Genomic DNA, 16766 nt, shown 5'->3' with positions numbered 1-16766 from the left:
TAAGTTCACATTAGTGCTTACTATTCCCAGGAGCTTTATATGTCAATGTCATCTTCAATCTTCACAAGCCTATGAAGTGTTATTATCACCATTGTGCAAATAACAAAACTGGCATAAGCTGTTTAAGAAACTTGTTGGGGGTGTGGTGTTGTGGTGCAATGGGTTAAGCCACACCTTGCAATGCCAGCATCCCATTTGGATGCCGGTTTGAGTCCCAGCTGCTCTGTCTTCTTATCCAGCTCTCTGCCAAAGCACCTGGGAAAACAGTAGAAGATGGTCCAAATACTTGGACTCCTACAACCCACATCAGAGACCCAGAAGAAGCTTCTGGCTCCTGGCATCAGCCTTGCCCAGCCTTGGCCCTAGTGGTCATTTGAGGAGTGAACCAGCAGATAGAAGATCTCTGTCTCTCCTTCTCTCTCTGTAGCTCTGCCTTTCCAGTAAATTAATAAGCCTTTTAAAAAAAATTAAATTCACTGAGGGTCACACAGCTAGAAGTCGAAACAGGATTTCAATCCAAAATTGTTAGGCTCCCAGATGGTAAGCCCCATCCTCAAGACCAGGGGCACTGAACCTTTTCCAGTAAAGAGCCAGAGAGGGAGTATTGTAGCTTCTCAACCACACAGCTGCTCATAACAGCCCCACTCTGCCACTATTGTGCAAAAGCAGCTATAAACAAAGCGTAAGTGAACTGTCAAGTGTATTATGGACACTGAAATGTGAATTTCTTATAAGTCTTACATATCACAGCATATTCTTTTCATTTTTTCCAATCATTTAGAAAGGTGGGAACTATTCTTGAGTTATGAGCTACTTAGAACATTGGTGGCAGACAGCAGATCTGTTGACAGAGAATACAGTGGCTAGGGAATGTGAGAATTGCCAGTGCATCAGACAGTTTGCAGGAGTGTGGAACCATGCGGCTCTCCCTCAAGTCTGTTCTGTGTTATGCTTTTGGCCTATAGCACTCCTGCTACCACCCTACCCCCAACATCTATCTCCCTGTGTCCACCATACTCTTCACTCTCCGAGCCAAGTTTTGTTGTTACTTCCTGGAGAAAATGCACACAAGCCTCTGCTACCCTACTCCAAGTTAATTTAAATGCCCTTTACTGCTCTCCTTTCACTTGCATTCCCAGTAGAGGGTCTATCACAGTGGATTGGAATGGCCGGGTGCCTATCTGTGTGCTCCAACGATGGTGCCTTAAAGACAATTTTCTGCATTAATTATAATTGTAACTGCTTAGTAATTATAACAGTATATGGACTATAAGAAGAGCTCAAGAATGTGGGAAGTAAGGGCAAGACGGGAAAAAGTAGGACAAAGAGAGGGGAGCAGGAGATTGATGCCATGGGTAAACTCACCACTTAGGATGCCCACATCCCATATCAGAGTGCCTGGTTCAAGTGCTGGCTCCTTTGCTTCTGATCCAGCTTCCTGCTAATATGCATCCTGGGAAGCAACAGATGACGTTCAAGTACTTTAGTCTCTGCCACCCATTTGGGAGATCTTGATTGAGATTTAGGCTCCTGGCTTCTACTTGGTCCAGTCCTGGCTATTGCAGGAATTAGGGGAGTGAACCATCAGAGGAAAGATCTTTATCTCTTCCTCTATTTCTCTCTCTGTCAGCCTTTCAAATAAAATGAAAATTTTTTAAAGATATTTTAGAAATTTTATTTTTCCCCAGAAACCTTTTATTTAAGGTATACAAGCTTCATGTATTTCATAAATACAACTTTAGGGACATAATGATTCCTCCCACCATACCATAAGGAGCTGGCATTGTGGCACAACAGGTTAAACCACCATTTGCATTTGAGTGCTGGTTTGAGTCCCTGATGCTCCGCTTCTTATCCAGCTTTCTGCTGACATGCCCTGGAAAGCATTGAATGATGGCCCAAGGACTCAGACCCTTGCCACTCACATGGTGGACTCAGATGGAGTCCCTGGCTCCTGCCTCCTGGCTCTTAGCTTCAGCCTGTCCCAACCCTGGCTATTCTGGCATTTAGGGGAGTGAGCCAGAAGATGAAAAATTTTTCTCTCTGTGTCTCTTCCTCTCCGTCTGCTGCTTCCTTTCTTATTGTTGCTCTGCCTTTCATATAAGCAAATCTTTAAATACAAATGAATATTTAAAAAACAGGAAAAGAGACAAATGAAAGCCCTTCATTGTAAATACAAACTCTGAATGGAAGCAGAGAGAGTAGGGGAGCCTGCACCTGCCATTAGGGGAGAACTAGAAGAAAAATTGCTAAAAGTGGATGTGGACATCCTAATTCTCTTGAAAGACAGGCCATGATCCCTTGTAAAAGCTGTTGTTCTTTGTGTCAAAACAGTGACAAAAAAGGCAAAAGGTGCCTTGGACTTATCCCATCAAGGCCAGGGAAAGGGTACCCACTAGAATTCCCTGGACCCTCACATCATTTGCTTTCTGTTCATTGCCAGTGAAATACAGAAACAGCAATTGTTCAAAAATTAAGGTGGTTGCTTTTAGCAATGTTATAGCAAATAAAAGAACACAACTAAGGACATAAAGGAAAAACAGTAAAGCTCTGGGCAGGAGGGGGTGGAAACGTGAAAAGCCTTCTCTGAGCTCCATACCAAACAGATTTGCTCTTTGTAGGGAATGACAGGAGGTTGGTTTGTTCTCCAAAGTGTGTCTTTGAAGCAAAGAGTTTAATCATCACATGCCATCTATGCTTCAGATTTGGGGAGTTCTTTTTTTTTTTCTTGATCAGGTCCTCCATGGGGGAGCTGCTTTGAGATGGAAACATCTGGAATAAGAAATACCAATTTTTCACTCCACTGCTGCCTTCTGCTTCTCCTCACCCAAATCCTCCCTTCCACAGGTACAAGGCCCCAGGGGGATGCCAACACATGCTTCTTCCAAGAGACTCTCGGGAGTCCTAGAGATCTGCCTGCATGTGTGCTGAGTCAGACTGCAAACCTCTACTGCACTCTTTCTCGAAACTATTGTGTATGCCAAGAAAGGGGAGTATAGCTTGACAGTGTAAAAAGAAGCCAGGAAGCGCACATCAGTGTCCCCATTGCCCTGTCTACCTTGCCCAATCCCTGCTGTTTCTAAAGAAGAGGTACTCCTGAATCTATTGGGTAGATTCTCTTCAAACAGGTTATGAAGGCTTCCCCTGCCACTTGAGAAGTAAGTAGAGCTATGAACCATAAATTACAGGTTCCAAATCTTCCACTCACCTGGTGGGTGCTTGTAAGGAAGCCATGGACTTCTCTGGATACAGATAGATTCTGTGGCTGGTCATCCAGATGACCCTCTGGCTCTCAGGAACATTGGTGGCTGACAGTTCTCAGCAGAAAACCCCTGTGGGTTTTGTCTTAGATGCCTGGCCCAGAGTTTCTATTTTTCCTCCAAGAAAGCTCATATTCCGTAGCTGGTCAGTCATCACAGGAGTACAAAGGCACAATCATTCTCCCCAGTTTAGGAAGTTCTACAAGGCCACCCCAGGGTCCAGGGCCCCTATAGCATTAGCTAAGCCTTTGTTAGGACTGAATTGCTTTTTAATTCCTCCCTCTACCCAGTTTTTTTCCTTTACTTCCCTGCAGTTGTTGAGCTCATCGACCTTCCCAATAAAATGCTTGCACACCAGTCTCCACCAGGCTCAAAGTTTGCTCTCAGGACACTGAACTGGGACATTGGTCCTTCGCTTTCCCATCTGTCTCATAAGGGGACTGTACTAGCTGACCTCTATTTCTGCCTATAAATCTGAGTCAAGAATGGTGATCTATCTGTCATGTGTATAATACAATCAGCAGAAGCAATAGAGGGAGGGGCTCACGTGCATTGGAATGCAATTCAGTCATAGAACCCAGGACACAGCTCTGCAAACACTGTGAGATAATTGGTCCAGTGGCAGAGACACTGAAAATTAAAGTCGAAGCCCTGTCTCTGCCACTAACTTGCTCAGTGACTCCAGGTTCTGTCTGCTGGGCCTCATTTTCATAACCTGCAAAATAAGGGCCTTGATTGTATTACTCCTGTATCCTGGTTTTAAATGAATTTATGTGATATCTGCTATGAAAAGCATTCATTTTTGGAAAGAATCATTCATTTGCCATGAACCAAAGGAAGAATTAGTCTCTTAATTATTCCTGACTCTGCACAGTGCCCCCTACAGGCCTTGGCCCTTGGAAAACCTGTGGTCCAGGTTGGTGGACGTGAGCCAGGAATAACGAAGCAGCTTCCCTGGATTCAGTGTGCCACTCATCCACAGAGGTACCTGCTACAGCTCACAAAGTTCTCAAGTATTTGGGGAATAGAAACTAACACATATTGAGCACCTGCAAAGTGCCTGTGAGGGATCTTTTGTCCTTTCCATAGATCATGGTTCACTTAATTCTGGCAACAGTCCCTAAAGTCAGCCATCACCATGCCCATTTTACAGATGAAGCTCACAGAGGAGATATGACAACCCTGAGTCAGGGAGCAAGTATGTGGAAGAACAAAGCTTAGAACCCCACATGGTGGCCGGCGCCATGGCTCAATAGGCTAATCTTTCGCCTTGCAGTGCCAGCACACCAGGTTCTAGTCCCGGTTGGGGTGCCGGATTCTGTCCCGGTTGCCCCTCTTCCAGGCCAGCTCTCTGCTATGGCCCGGGAGTGCAGTGGAGGATGGCCCAAGTGCTTGGGCCCTGCACCCGCATGGGAGACCAGGAGAAGCACCTGGCTCCTGCCTTCAGATCAGCGTGGTGCGCCGGCCACAGCACGCCGGCCGCGGCGGCCACTGGAGGGTGAACCAACGGCAAAAGGAAGACCTTTCTCTCTGTCTCTCTCTCTCTCACCGTCCACTCTGCCTGTCAAAAAAAAAAGAACCCCACATGGTTCTGGGGTACAACATGAGGGCTGGATGCCATGTCTATTTCCTCAATGAGAGTTGGAGCTCCTTCAGGGCAGGCCCTGTGTGTTCTTTGCATCTTGAGCACCCAGCACAATAGCAAGCACCTGCTACTAAGTGCATGTTTATAGGATTAATTAAGGCCTCCTGACCTCCCCCTCTTTCTAGCACATGGTCACACAATCAGCCTTGCAATTTCACCTCCAAATTTTTCTAAAAATTATCAGTCTTGAGACAGGCAGGTCAATTCCAAATAACAAAGACAGCCTATTATGATCTCCCAACTTAAGTGGGGAACCTGGTCATTCGGCCTATGGGATCAATAACCAGCTAACCAGCATCAGCACTGTCTACTTGCAAGAGACCCAGCAGAGCAAGACTCCCTTTGATTATTCCTAAAATCCCATTATGCTCTTGAAAGCCAGTTCATTTTAAGATGGCTTAAATACTTCCTTCTTATCATTTTTAACCATGCCCACAAAAAGCATCCTAAAGATATTTGATCATTCAATTAGACTAAATGAGGCCAATGTATACGCTGATGCCTCAGAGGTTATCATGCTTAATAAAACATACTTTATAAAGTCTGTGGAGGCTGTAATTAAATTTACAAGCAATCTTCCCACAACTTTAACAAAAGCTGTCTAAATGTTGTGTGTGTGTGTGTGTGTGTGTGTTGTGAGTTTGCGTGTGTGTTTGAAAGTCCGATTCCATAAGGATTATAGCTCCCCCGCTGTTTGGAAGAGATAATTTCACTTGTAACACTAATAACTTGAGCAGGGGAGAAGCTGGCCTGGTGAATGGAATGCACTTCACTGCACATCTTGGCTCAGCTAGAAATCGGAAACAGATGGTCCTTGCGGCTGGTTTCCCACTCGAGCCCGCTCATTGCCAGCCTGTGGTCTTCAGTGGGCTGCTGCTGGCAGTCTGTGACTTGAACATAGTAGGACAGTGGCAGAAGAAATCAAATCTTTTCCAATGAGCAGCAAGTTATAATGAAATTTGACAGATCTGACATTCTATACCCAACATGTAGTTAGAATATATTAACCTTTTACTTTTCTTAAGCGCCTCGCATAGAACTTGTGAATATACTTATTAGAGGGTTGTGTTGTATGTGTTTTTTCTTTTTCTCTCTCGCTTTTTTAACAGGGGGCAGAGGGTTTAGTCCAATCTTGGGTGGCAGCTGGCTAACAGAAAATGCAGAGGAAAGGAAAGCCAAAGAATTTCTAAATGGAAATGAGTCAAAAGAACTGCCACCAAGAAAAATCTAATTCTTTGCAGGACATGGCCAGCAAGTTTCTGCTGAAAAAAAAATCAATATTTTCTTGAGAAAAAAACATACACACATACACACACACAGGATCAAAAATCTGGGCAATATCTGGGAATATCATTAAAATGGATGGGGCTGTCTGGCCCCCTGGTATTTTCTTGCATTCTGTCCTTTTCAGCTTTGCAGCATTCCCTTCTGCCATACAGTGAGAAAACCATGCCAGGTGATGTGGGACACCGGTTTATTTAAGTCACCACTCACACCCAGTAACGAGGTATACCTGCGCAGAAGACTTTGATGCTTGCATCTATAAGGATAAACCTCCCACCAAAGATCCTGGCATTTATCTGGGCTTTGAAGGAGCTAGATTTTCTATCCCTCATGTTGATTCTTCCTCTTATCAGAAAGCTACCATGTGAGAACACACTCATTTGAGGAGTTAGACAGTGATGTCTTGAACCCCATTTTAGGATTTTCCACCCGATTAAGGTGAGAGGAAGACCTAGATGTTAATAGTACATAATCCCTCTTCAACACAAGCTTTGCTTTTTTTTCAATCTTAGATACCCATTATCCTACACTGCACTCTACAGCCTCAGCAACAGGATACATTTCTAATTTTATTATCTAAGAGTCTGATGATTCAAGGCCATGCGTATTTGTTAAGCCCAACATTCAATTCTACAAAAGAAATAAAAAATATTTTCTGGAAGCTAGCTGGTTGGAGCAGAAAAGCCCAGAGCATTGTTATCCAGCAGACATAGAGTTGAATTTTGCTCCCCTTGCTTACCATGTGTCTTTAGGCAAGGCTCTTACGTTTTCGACTCTGACCTGCAAATTGAAAATAAGAATATCAACCTCCTAATTTTGATGTGTAGATTAAATGATACTGTGCCCAAACGCACCTCAAGAATTGCCAGGCACACAACAAGTGTTTTTCTTCCTTTTGTGGTTTAGGGAACAACACCAGAGCTGTGAAGCTCTGGAGTCACGGTTTCTAGACTTTAACCTTTCCTTTGTCGCTTAATTCTGCAGCCCTCATCAAGTCTCTCCACCTCTTGAACATGAATTTCTTTCTATTTTGAAAATTAAGTTAATAATAGATCATATCTCGTAAGAACCTACCTGGGGAAAAAAAAAACCTACTTGGAGTGTGGCTTCTTAGTACATGCTGCATTCATGATCATGTTGTTCTTCTTCTAGAGTTTCCCATTTCCAATGGGCATGGAAACAAAAGTTGAAAAGAAAGAGGAAAAAAATGTAATTGCCTATACTGCAAAAATTGCTATTAAATAGGTGAATGAATGAAATATTCATCAAAGGTGAGTAATAATACAATCCATCTGTATGAAGTACCAACAGGTGACACAGATAAGAAAGGTCATTGGACAACAAAGGAGCCAGGGGTCTCTGTTGACTGGGGTACAGTCAGGGCATTAACATGGCAAGGCTGGTGGCACATACTAGAAGGGGCAGGAGTCTGAGTCAAGGTAAAAGACAAGACTGTATATAAATATAAAGAGAATGCAATCAAATTTTCAGTGTGCTAGTCTTTCTCTGTTTAGGGAGCCCTAGACTTTTCCTAGGACTACACTTGACCTTAAAACTATTCAGGCCGGCGCCACAGCTCACTAGGCTAATCCTCCGCCTAGCGGCGCCGGCACACCGGGTTCTAGTCCCGGTTGGAGTGCCGGATTCTGTCCCAGTTGCCCCTCTTCCAGGCCAGCCCTCTGCTGTGGCCAGGGAGTGCAGTGGAGGATGGCCCAGGTGCTTGGGCCCTGCACCCCATGGGAGACCAGGAAAAGCACCTGGCTCCTGGCTCCTGCCATCGGATCAACGTGGTGCGCCAGCCGCAGCACGCCAGCCGCAGCGCACCAGCCGCGGCGGCCATTGGAGGGTGAACCAACGGCAAAGGAAGACCTTTCTCTCTGTCTCTCTCTCTCACTGTCCACTCTGCCTGTCAAAAAAAAAAAAAGAGAAAAAAAAAACTATTCAGTATGTGTCGATGAGATTTCACAAATAAGACCAGTGTAAGCAAATAATGAAGGATAGAATTAAAAGGGAGAGAATGATCCTGCGGGGGAAACAGGACACACAGCAGACTCATAGAATGGCAGCACTCCTGCCTCAGAATCAACCCTTGGGACATTCGGATCTGGATAAAAGGTCCATGAGAATCTCACAGGCATGGAAAGCCATGACACGGTGGCAAAAAACAATCTAAATGAAAGATCCTGGTGAACAAGACCCCAGTAGAAGGAACAGGCCATCAAGGAGAGAGGCACCTTTCTCTGAAGGGAGGAAGGAACCTCCACTGTGATATGGCCTTTACTAAACAAGTTCAGAGTCGGTGAACTCAAGGGGCTTCCATAGCCTAGTCAGCTCATAGCAAGAGTCTCGGGTGATTGCTGACGTCATAAATAAGAGTGCGAATTGTTAAATCAACAATGGGAGTCACTGGGTACATGCTCCCCATGTAGGATCTCTGTCCTTAATGTGTTTTACTATGAAACTTAAAAACAACACTACTAGTCGAACAATACCCTATACCTTGTGCGGTTGTGTGAGTACAGCCTGTTGAAACCCTTGCTTAGTATATACTAAGTTGATCTTCAGTATATGAAGGTAATTGAAAATGAAACTTGATGAAGGACGGGATGGGAGAGGGAGTGGGAGAGGGGAGGGCCACAGGACGGAGGGAGGGTGGGGGGGGAGCCACAACAATACAAAAGTTGCACTTTGTAAATTCACATTTATTAAATAAAAAAAAACTATACAACAAACAAAAAAGAACTTAATACTTTACCCTTTTAGTATTTTTTATGTTCTACTTAAAACTATTGGTTGAACTCTGTAATTAATACACAATTACTCTTAGGTGTTTAATTAATGCTATAACTAGTACTCAAATAGTATTTTACACTTTGTGTTTCTGTGTGGGTGCAAACTGTTGAAATCTTTACTTAATATATACTAAATTGATCTTCTGTATATAAAGATAATTGAAAATTAATCTTGATGTGATTGGAAGGGGAGAGGGAGTGGGAGAGGGGAGTGTTATGGGTGGAAGGGAAGTTATGGGGGGGGAAGCTATTGTAATCCATAAGCTGTGCTTTGGAAATTTATGTTCATTAAATAAAATAAAATGAAATAAACTACTCAGAAAAGCACAATATGGTCCCTACCCTCAAGATTCCCAAGGTCCAGGGGCCAGCGCTGTGGCATAATGAGTTAAGCCTCCAACTGCAATGCTGACATCCCAAAGAGTGCTGGTTGAGTCCCAGCCACTCCACTTCCAAGCTAGCTCCCCACTAATGTGCCTGGGAAAGCAGCAGAAAATGGCCCAAGTCCTTGGGCACCTGCACCTATGTGGGAGACCTGGTTGAGGCTCCTGGCATCCTTTCCAGGAGGAAGGCAAACAGGCAGGTGGATGACTCCAGGAGAGAGTACTGAGAGCTTCAATAGATCAAGGCACAGCTTATGGAAGAACAAAGGGAAGTGGAGCCTGGCCCAGTCTCAGAGGACAGGACAGGAGGAAAAAGAAAGAGGCTTTCCTCAGTAAAGGAATAATTAATACAGACAAAAATACAGTAACTTTGGGTGAGCACTCATAACATATCAGGGACTATATGTTGTTTGCACATTTTTACTTCTAATTATGTATATAAAACTTCGATTATCTTCATTTTACTGAATAAGATAGGACACAGAAAATAAGAAAGGTTAAGTAACCTGAGGGAAGTTACACTGAAACAGAGCCAGATTGGGACCTTAACTTCATAAACAATGCTCCCAACTGCTCTACTCTCCAGCCTCTGAAAAAATATTATTACTGCATTTCACGTTGCCTTTTAGCAACACATAACACAACCAGAAACCTCTCCTTGGTATCATACACCTGTTGGAAGCAGAATCTTAGAGGCCTTCACCCAGATGCACCGCAGCAGAACATACAAATGGGCCCCTCCAAACGCAAGCTCTACTGAGTTCTTCCCGTTTCCCCAAAGGATGCAGCTTGCTTGGGGAGCATCCGTCACATCAGCCAGGATGAGGCTGGGAAGGGACATGCACCTGGCCTGAGGGATCATATCATAAGAATGACAGTTCCCTTTCTAGTGCTTCCCCATCGTCACCCGGGCCATGTTTCCCATCACTTGATTTCTGTGCTAGGGGGATCTCACTTCTGACAAAATGTGCTCAGAGGAAGCAAGAAAGCGTAGTCCTGATAGGCCTATTCCTTGATGAGGGTGCTGTTCGTGTCTCAGATTCATTCACGTGCAGTGGGAAGAAGTATTCAGATGACAAAAGTTAAATTCAAAACATGTAGCTGCTTTCTGTTATATTTTTTTTTCCTGACTGAAGGCAAACCATTTAGATGTTTGTTTCCAAAAAGGCATCTGTCAGCAATCAAAGGGGAAAAATGCATAAAGCAAATGCAATTGTTTGGAGTAGCATTTCCTGGATCATGTTAAATGCTTGAATTGCTCCCCATTATGCTCACCAAATAATTTTATTTCCCACAATAATTGCAATATTTAACATGTTTTATTTAATCTTGTTTTAAGGCTATTAACAATGGGCCACACTGTGAAAAGGCTGATTGCTATATAGGGAAGGGCAGCTCCCCCCAGCCTCTTACAGAACAATGATAAAGTTAAATGCACCCAATTGTTCTGGGTTTAAAACATTATTAACCAGTAATATTTATCATTTCTTTTTTTGTTGTTGTTGTTGTTTCTAAACTACAGTGCTATCTCCTGTAAAGATCTTCCCAGGGATTCTTTAATTCGTAAAGTGAAATCTGGACTCCAGTTTACCTAGTGCCTCATTCATTCATAAATAATGGCCACGCACAGGGTGCTCTGAGTCTCAGAAATGCAGCGGCTCAGACAAGAGGCACCTCCAAGTTCAGAGGCAGATTGTGAGACCAACTAAGAAAGGGCCAAACTGCACACGAGTCCAAGACGTCCAATGCCATTAAGCTCTGGGAGAAAGCTGAGGAGGCCTTGAGCAAGGAAACTGGTTTGGTCCATTTGTCAGAGGCAAGTAGGAATGGGTGGGAAAAGAGGTTGATTCAATGACAGAATGTGATTTCATTTCTTTTCTTCTTTCCCTTTTTCCTTTTCTGGGGAGGGGGGGATTAATAATAGTTTATATTTTATATAGAATTTCCAACTTTTTCCTTTTTTCTCTAAATGGTAAACTGAAGAAAGATCAGGTCATTTTAAAGGCGATGCAGTTACAGTGGGCAATAAATGTTTTGGCTGGCAAGAACAGGCCCCTTTGCCCCTCCAGGAACACAGGCGGTGACTTTAACGTGTCCTATTCCCCTGCAGAATCCTCCGAAAACACAGGTGATCAACACCAAGGTAACAAGGTATTTCCTAAGAATGCTAGCAATATTTACACTTGATACTAATTTCCAGACCACCTACTGCCCCCATATGAGTAGAAGAAATCCCATTAAAATGAGGGATAGGAAAAGAAAAATTATATCTGTGGTTCCTTCCCAGAAGCATTCTGATACTTTAAATTGGAAAATACCTTTGCTGCGACTGAATGAGGTTTGCTTTAATGAAATTATTTTAATTAAAACAGTTATTTACTATACAACTATGATGTTACATGGCTAAAATAAATAAGTCAGAATCAGAAAAGCAAATACCACCGAACTTAACCTCCTTGGAACTTAAAATATATTCTGAATAAATCTAAATAATACTGTCTAAAATATAGTTGGGTTCTAAATGCACAACTTTTTAAGTAATCACAGTTCAACTGCCCTCAGGAATAATGGTAGAAACCTACCCTCAACCCCCATGATCTGGAGTGTCTATGTTGAAGATCCATATCATGGAGAACTGGAATTTCACTGCTAGCTTCTTGGAGATCAAAGAAGTGCTTATAGTCAGAAAATATTAGAATGCATTCAGTACCCTCTTGTTCTTAAAAAATATTTTTTTAATTTACAGTAGTTTTAGACAAAAAAAAAAGTGATGAAGGCAGCACAGAGAATTTCCACATATCCCACACCCAGTTTCTGCAGTTCCTAATGTCACACAGGTTGAAAGAACAAAATACAACAAAAGACAAGTCATTCTCTCGCCTTCCTTAATCCTCAATAAAATGACCTGAAATCCAGCAGTTGTCTGGATGTTCCTCACTTTAAAAAAACAGACATGTTTTTATGGTCATTCTTATTGGTAGTTCCTTTTTGTGAGTTTATTTTTTTCATGCTAAAAAAGGATGTGTGGTTTAAAAAAAAATCCCTGTAAAGAAGACAGCTAAGTTACAGTAAGGAAATCAGAAATGATTTTCCCTGATTAAGGAAGTATTCATGTCAAGTTCAGCCTGAATTGTGTTAAACTGAATTGATAATGACCAATTACTTTATTTACAAAGAATGGAAAAGTACAGGATTAATTTTTTAAAACATGTCAAAAATATAGAGCTGTTGTCTAGCCTAGCCTAGATTAGAACTTGTGAAATACCAGGAATGTATTTATTTACACACATGAAAATACCCATCTAAACACAATGCCAAAAAATACCAATACCAAAAATCAAGGGACTTGAACGTTGTCATCTCATGTTTACGCTCCTTCACCACCAAATTAACTAGTAAATTGCTTTTTCAAACACAACGTAAAGAAGGAGAAATATTTTTCCCCTACAAATTTTTTTTTACTCCTTGGAAAACCTGCTCAGCTGTTCCCAGATTTAGTTTTAGACTTTTTGCTTTGCTTCCAGCGGAGATGTGTAAGACAGCAAAACTGAACTAAACATTTTTTTTTAATGCACAGCTCACGTTCTTGAAAAAAGTGGCTGTGAAAAACAGATACTGAATCAGACTTAAAGTCGAATGGGAGGGGGGCGGTGAGGGGGGAAAAAGCCCAAAACATTGCATGATAGTCTCTAAGCAGTTCCATCTGTCAAGCAGAAATTTTAGGCTAATAGCCTGTGGCGATCTCCCTCCGCAGTCCACTACCTGCCTTTGTCCTATTAAATCTCTTTATTCTCCTTAAAAAAAAAGGGGGGGGGGGTGGTTGTTGGAAGGAAAGGAAAAACCTTGCAGACCAAAATCATCTGAGTGATGAAGCCCTAATTTTAACCACCTCCCTTTGATGTGTAGCAGTGGGCTCTAGTTTTTTAAAAAGGAGAGAGGAGAAGACAGTGCTAGGAGCAGAAGACTTTTCATCTCCACTTCACCTTGCCACTGGGTCTGTGAGAGATTGGTTCATTGTCAAGGAGATTTTTTTTTTTACCCATGATTCCATATGGTATGGACCGGACTACATGTTGCCCCACATGCCACTGCAAATGTTTTCTCAATTAGGTGTCTTATCTCCCGTGAGTTAGCATCAGATGAAGCTTGCTGACAGCGTAATGGCAGGGAAAGCTTCCGACGGCTCCATCAAATGGCAGCTCTGCTACGACATCTCGGCCAGAACTTGGTGGATGGTGAGTTGGCAGCCGGGCTGCTTTTTTTTTTTTCTTTTCTACTTTCCCTCCCTCTTTGACAAAATGTCCCAGACCTCACATTCATCAAATTCACATTTGATTTTTTTCACACTCTTCAGCGAGGCGGCCTCACACTGCCTCCTCTTGCCATTCTCTCTGCCACTCTGCGGCTGGAACTCCCAGGAATGCCCGCCCTGGTTTTCCATGGGACACTATCTGGAGTTTTCTTTTTCTTTTCTTTTCGTTTTTTTTTTTTTTTTTCTTTTTTAAGAGTATCAGAAGTTTTATGGTGGAGGTTGGTATATCAGCCAAGCCAGTCTCGGATAAAAAGATGAAAGATTTGTCTTGCTCCCTCTCTCAAGTGTCACATCCTCTTTACTTTTGTTTTCAGAGATTGTGGGGTGCATGCTTTCCTTGACTGCGGTATTTTTCTGTGGACGTGTGGTGGGCACTAGGTAGAAGCAAGCCCTCCGTGAATTGTGGTCCTGCTCCATTTATTGGAATGCCTGAAATCACCTGTGGGAGAACTCTAGGTCCCCCCTTCCCTGTCTTCCAGCAGGGCACCCCGAGTTCTCATCTAACTTTGTTTATGTCAGAGAAGGTCTTCGGTCTCTTAGGAACTCTAGCTCTGTGTGGAAAGAGACGCACACATGCTGTCTTTGGGTTACTCTGAGTACAAATAAAGTTTTAATCAAGTTCTACCGCGCCGCTGCAGAATGAGTTAACTCACATGTCATGGTCAACCAGGCCAGACAACCTTTGACATCTTGGATCTATAAGAGGTAGAGCAAGTTGGGAGGATGCACAATAGCTCATTGTCACAGGAGATGCAAGTCCTGGGAGGAGGAGAGTCCTCAAATCATCACTGCCCTCGTTAGGGTGGTGTCCGTTAAGGATTAATTCGTTAGCACTGCATTTCTAGTTTTCCGTAATTATTATTCTTGCTGCAAGCGTGAATTCTTCCAGGGAGTGAAAAAAAAGTTTGCTGCCAGGACAATGAATGTATTATCCTTTCCTAAGTGGACCGTGAACTTCAGCTCATTTCACATAGATATCAGTTTAAGAAAAGAGAGAGAGAGAGAGATGTTGAAGGGGAGACTGGCGAATGGAATTACAAAACAGAGCGTGGTCGATTTCGTTGGGGGATCTGCAGAAAGCGTTCCATTTTCCCCTTCCTGGACCAATGGTGGGATCATTTTGGCAAGTTTTAGCAATGCGGAGGACTGAAAGACTGTTAAAAGTGAGCTCCTGCAGGATTCCCTTCGGCTGCTGCTTGGATGCAGTGTGTCCATTCCAAGGACTCTTGAGTTAAAGTGGTTGTGGGTATGTGTGTACATGTGTGTTTGAACTTGCAATTTCTCAACTAGACACTAGAAACTTTACTAGTGATGTTGGGACAGTGTTACATGCAGCTTTTTAGCTAATTAGACAAGCAGGAGACTATTCACTTCGACCCTGAACTTTTATTCAGGGCACTTATTTTCCCATTGGAGCTTCTGCCAGAAAAAAAGGTTTACTTGTGTGCTATGATGTTGCCTATTGCTTCACCTTATGCAGCTTGTTAAACACTAGTAATGAGCAGACTGATTGGTTTGGCTATTATTTTCTAAGTCAGGTTGTAAGCGTTCAGAGAAAAAAAAAAACAGTGCTGATGTCATGTTCTGGGTGAGACATTCTATTTCCTTGTATTTCAAAAGTTCATGATTTTATAGACTGTTACTTTTTATGGCAAATTGTGTCATCTTTTTTTTTTCTTGCAAAGTTCACCAAATGCTTCTCTTTTTTTTTTTTTTTTTGTTCTTTCTACTTGGAAACTGTAATTTCTTTTTTATAAAGTTTACTTGGGAGTTGCTTTTCACTTAAAATTATTTTACAGATGTTTTACCGCCGGGAATATAACATATAAAGTGGTGGAAACATTTGGCAATGCAGTTGACTAAAAATAAACAATGCTCAACGCTCACATGCTGCTGTTTAAGCTGCACACTACAGTTTCTTCCAACTTCACTGCTTCTAGATCTTTGCTTTGAAAAGGGTGAGAAATCAGAGCACTCTTTGAAGAAGTTGTAGAAGTTACCATAGGGAATACATCGATTTTTTAATTTCCCTTAAAGGTGACAACATCCCATAGCATTTTAGATCTGTCAGTTACAAATAATTCTAATGTAAATTTCCTGTTATTGATGGGAAATTGAGAACTTTGATGACAAGGAAAGAGGACTAATTAAAATAAAACAAATTTCCCATTTTCCCTTAGATCGCCTTCCTTGAATAGCACTCAGTCCCTCTCCCTCCAGACCCTATGTCTCTACTCTCAACAATTTTCCCCAACTGGAAAAAAAAAAAAAAAAAAAAAAAAAAAAAAAAAAAAAAAACCCTTAAACTTCCCCTGGCTGATATGGTTCTTTAACCAAAGGACAGTACAAGATCCGAGTTTCACACTAAAGGCAAATAAAGCTTTAAAATTACCTCATGCGTCATCTGGCTGCACAGACTCCGGCTCAGAGTGGGAACCTCCGGCTTGGCGCTCCGCTCCGAGCATACAAAGGCGACTCAGTGAATGCCCCCTCCGCCCGGGAGGCTCGGCCTCAGCTGCCAGCATGGGGATATGCAATTTTGCTTTTTAATGAATCGTAAACAATTTGTATGGCAAATGAGTTTGTTTGTTTTAGTTTGGGGGCATATGTCGAACCAGGTTGTAGTCAGTCATTACCTACTCGGGAATTTTAGGTGAGAATGGACAAGAGCCCCAGATCATTTTTATGTTTCTAAGTAAGAAAGACACAGTAGGATGAAAGAAACTGGTTAATAAAAGACTGAGAATAACAACCTCTTCTCTTTCTTTCTCTCTCCTTCCCACTCCCCCACCCTTATAACTCACTCCAGCTTGCAGTAGGGTTTAACTGCACTTTTTGATAACTAACTACAAGTCAGTTGACTACATAAATCTTTTCATTCTTTTCAAGCAAAAATTTTAGCTGTCTCTTAAAAAGGCTACTATTATTTAAGGATCAGTTATACTGAAAAGGGCCATCTCTGTCCGTTGTTTTATTTTATTTCATTTCATTTCATTGAAGCCTTGAGGGATGTAGGATTTAAGAAATGATAAATCCATTTTTATGTCAAAGTGAAGCAAGAAAGGGGTCTAGATATTCGAAAGTCAAATG

The 16766-nt window shown here is 42.4% G+C and overlaps 1 protein-coding gene and 1 long non-coding RNA gene across 6 annotated transcripts in view; one reads left to right on the top strand and one right to left on the bottom strand.

The window, feature by feature from the left end:
* LOC103350166 (uncharacterized) overlaps window positions 1-16205 on the bottom strand; it is a 95241-nt gene extending 79036 nt beyond the window's left edge. For 2 of the 4 annotated variants that reach the window (XR_016237325.1, XR_016237326.1), the window contains exons 1-5: window positions 16069-16205; window positions 6929-6969; window positions 3209-3402; window positions 2600-2772; window positions 1366-1453 (exon numbers count right to left, since the gene is read on the bottom strand). This is a non-coding gene — a long non-coding RNA (uncharacterized LOC103350166). Of the gene's footprint in view, window positions 1-117; window positions 256-1365; window positions 1632-2599; window positions 2773-3208; window positions 3403-6928; window positions 6970-16068 lie in introns of those variants that run through there. The other 2 variants (XR_007924050.3, XR_016237327.1) reach the window with 2 other exon arrangements.
* The window catches only part of NFIA (nuclear factor I A), a 620032-nt gene continuing 616710 nt past the window's right edge, over window positions 13445-16766 (top strand). Inside the window, exon 1 of one of the 2 annotated variants that reach the window (XM_051857696.3) lies at window positions 13445-13599. In XM_051857696.3, coding sequence (XP_051713656.1) covers window positions 13504-13599 — 96 coding nt within the window. In that variant the 5' untranslated portion in view covers window positions 13445-13503. The remainder of the gene's footprint in view (window positions 13600-16766) is intronic. The other variant, XM_051857695.3, reaches the window with a different exon arrangement.

The sequence above is a fragment of the Oryctolagus cuniculus genome, chromosome 7 (genome assembly GCF_051225735.1).
Source record: "Oryctolagus cuniculus isolate XC-2025 breed Fujian yellow rabbit chromosome 7, ASM5122573v1, whole genome shotgun sequence".
Classification (NCBI taxonomy): Eukaryota; Metazoa; Chordata; class Mammalia; order Lagomorpha; family Leporidae; genus Oryctolagus; species Oryctolagus cuniculus.
This window is presented reverse-complemented; position numbering and strand designations above follow the sequence as displayed.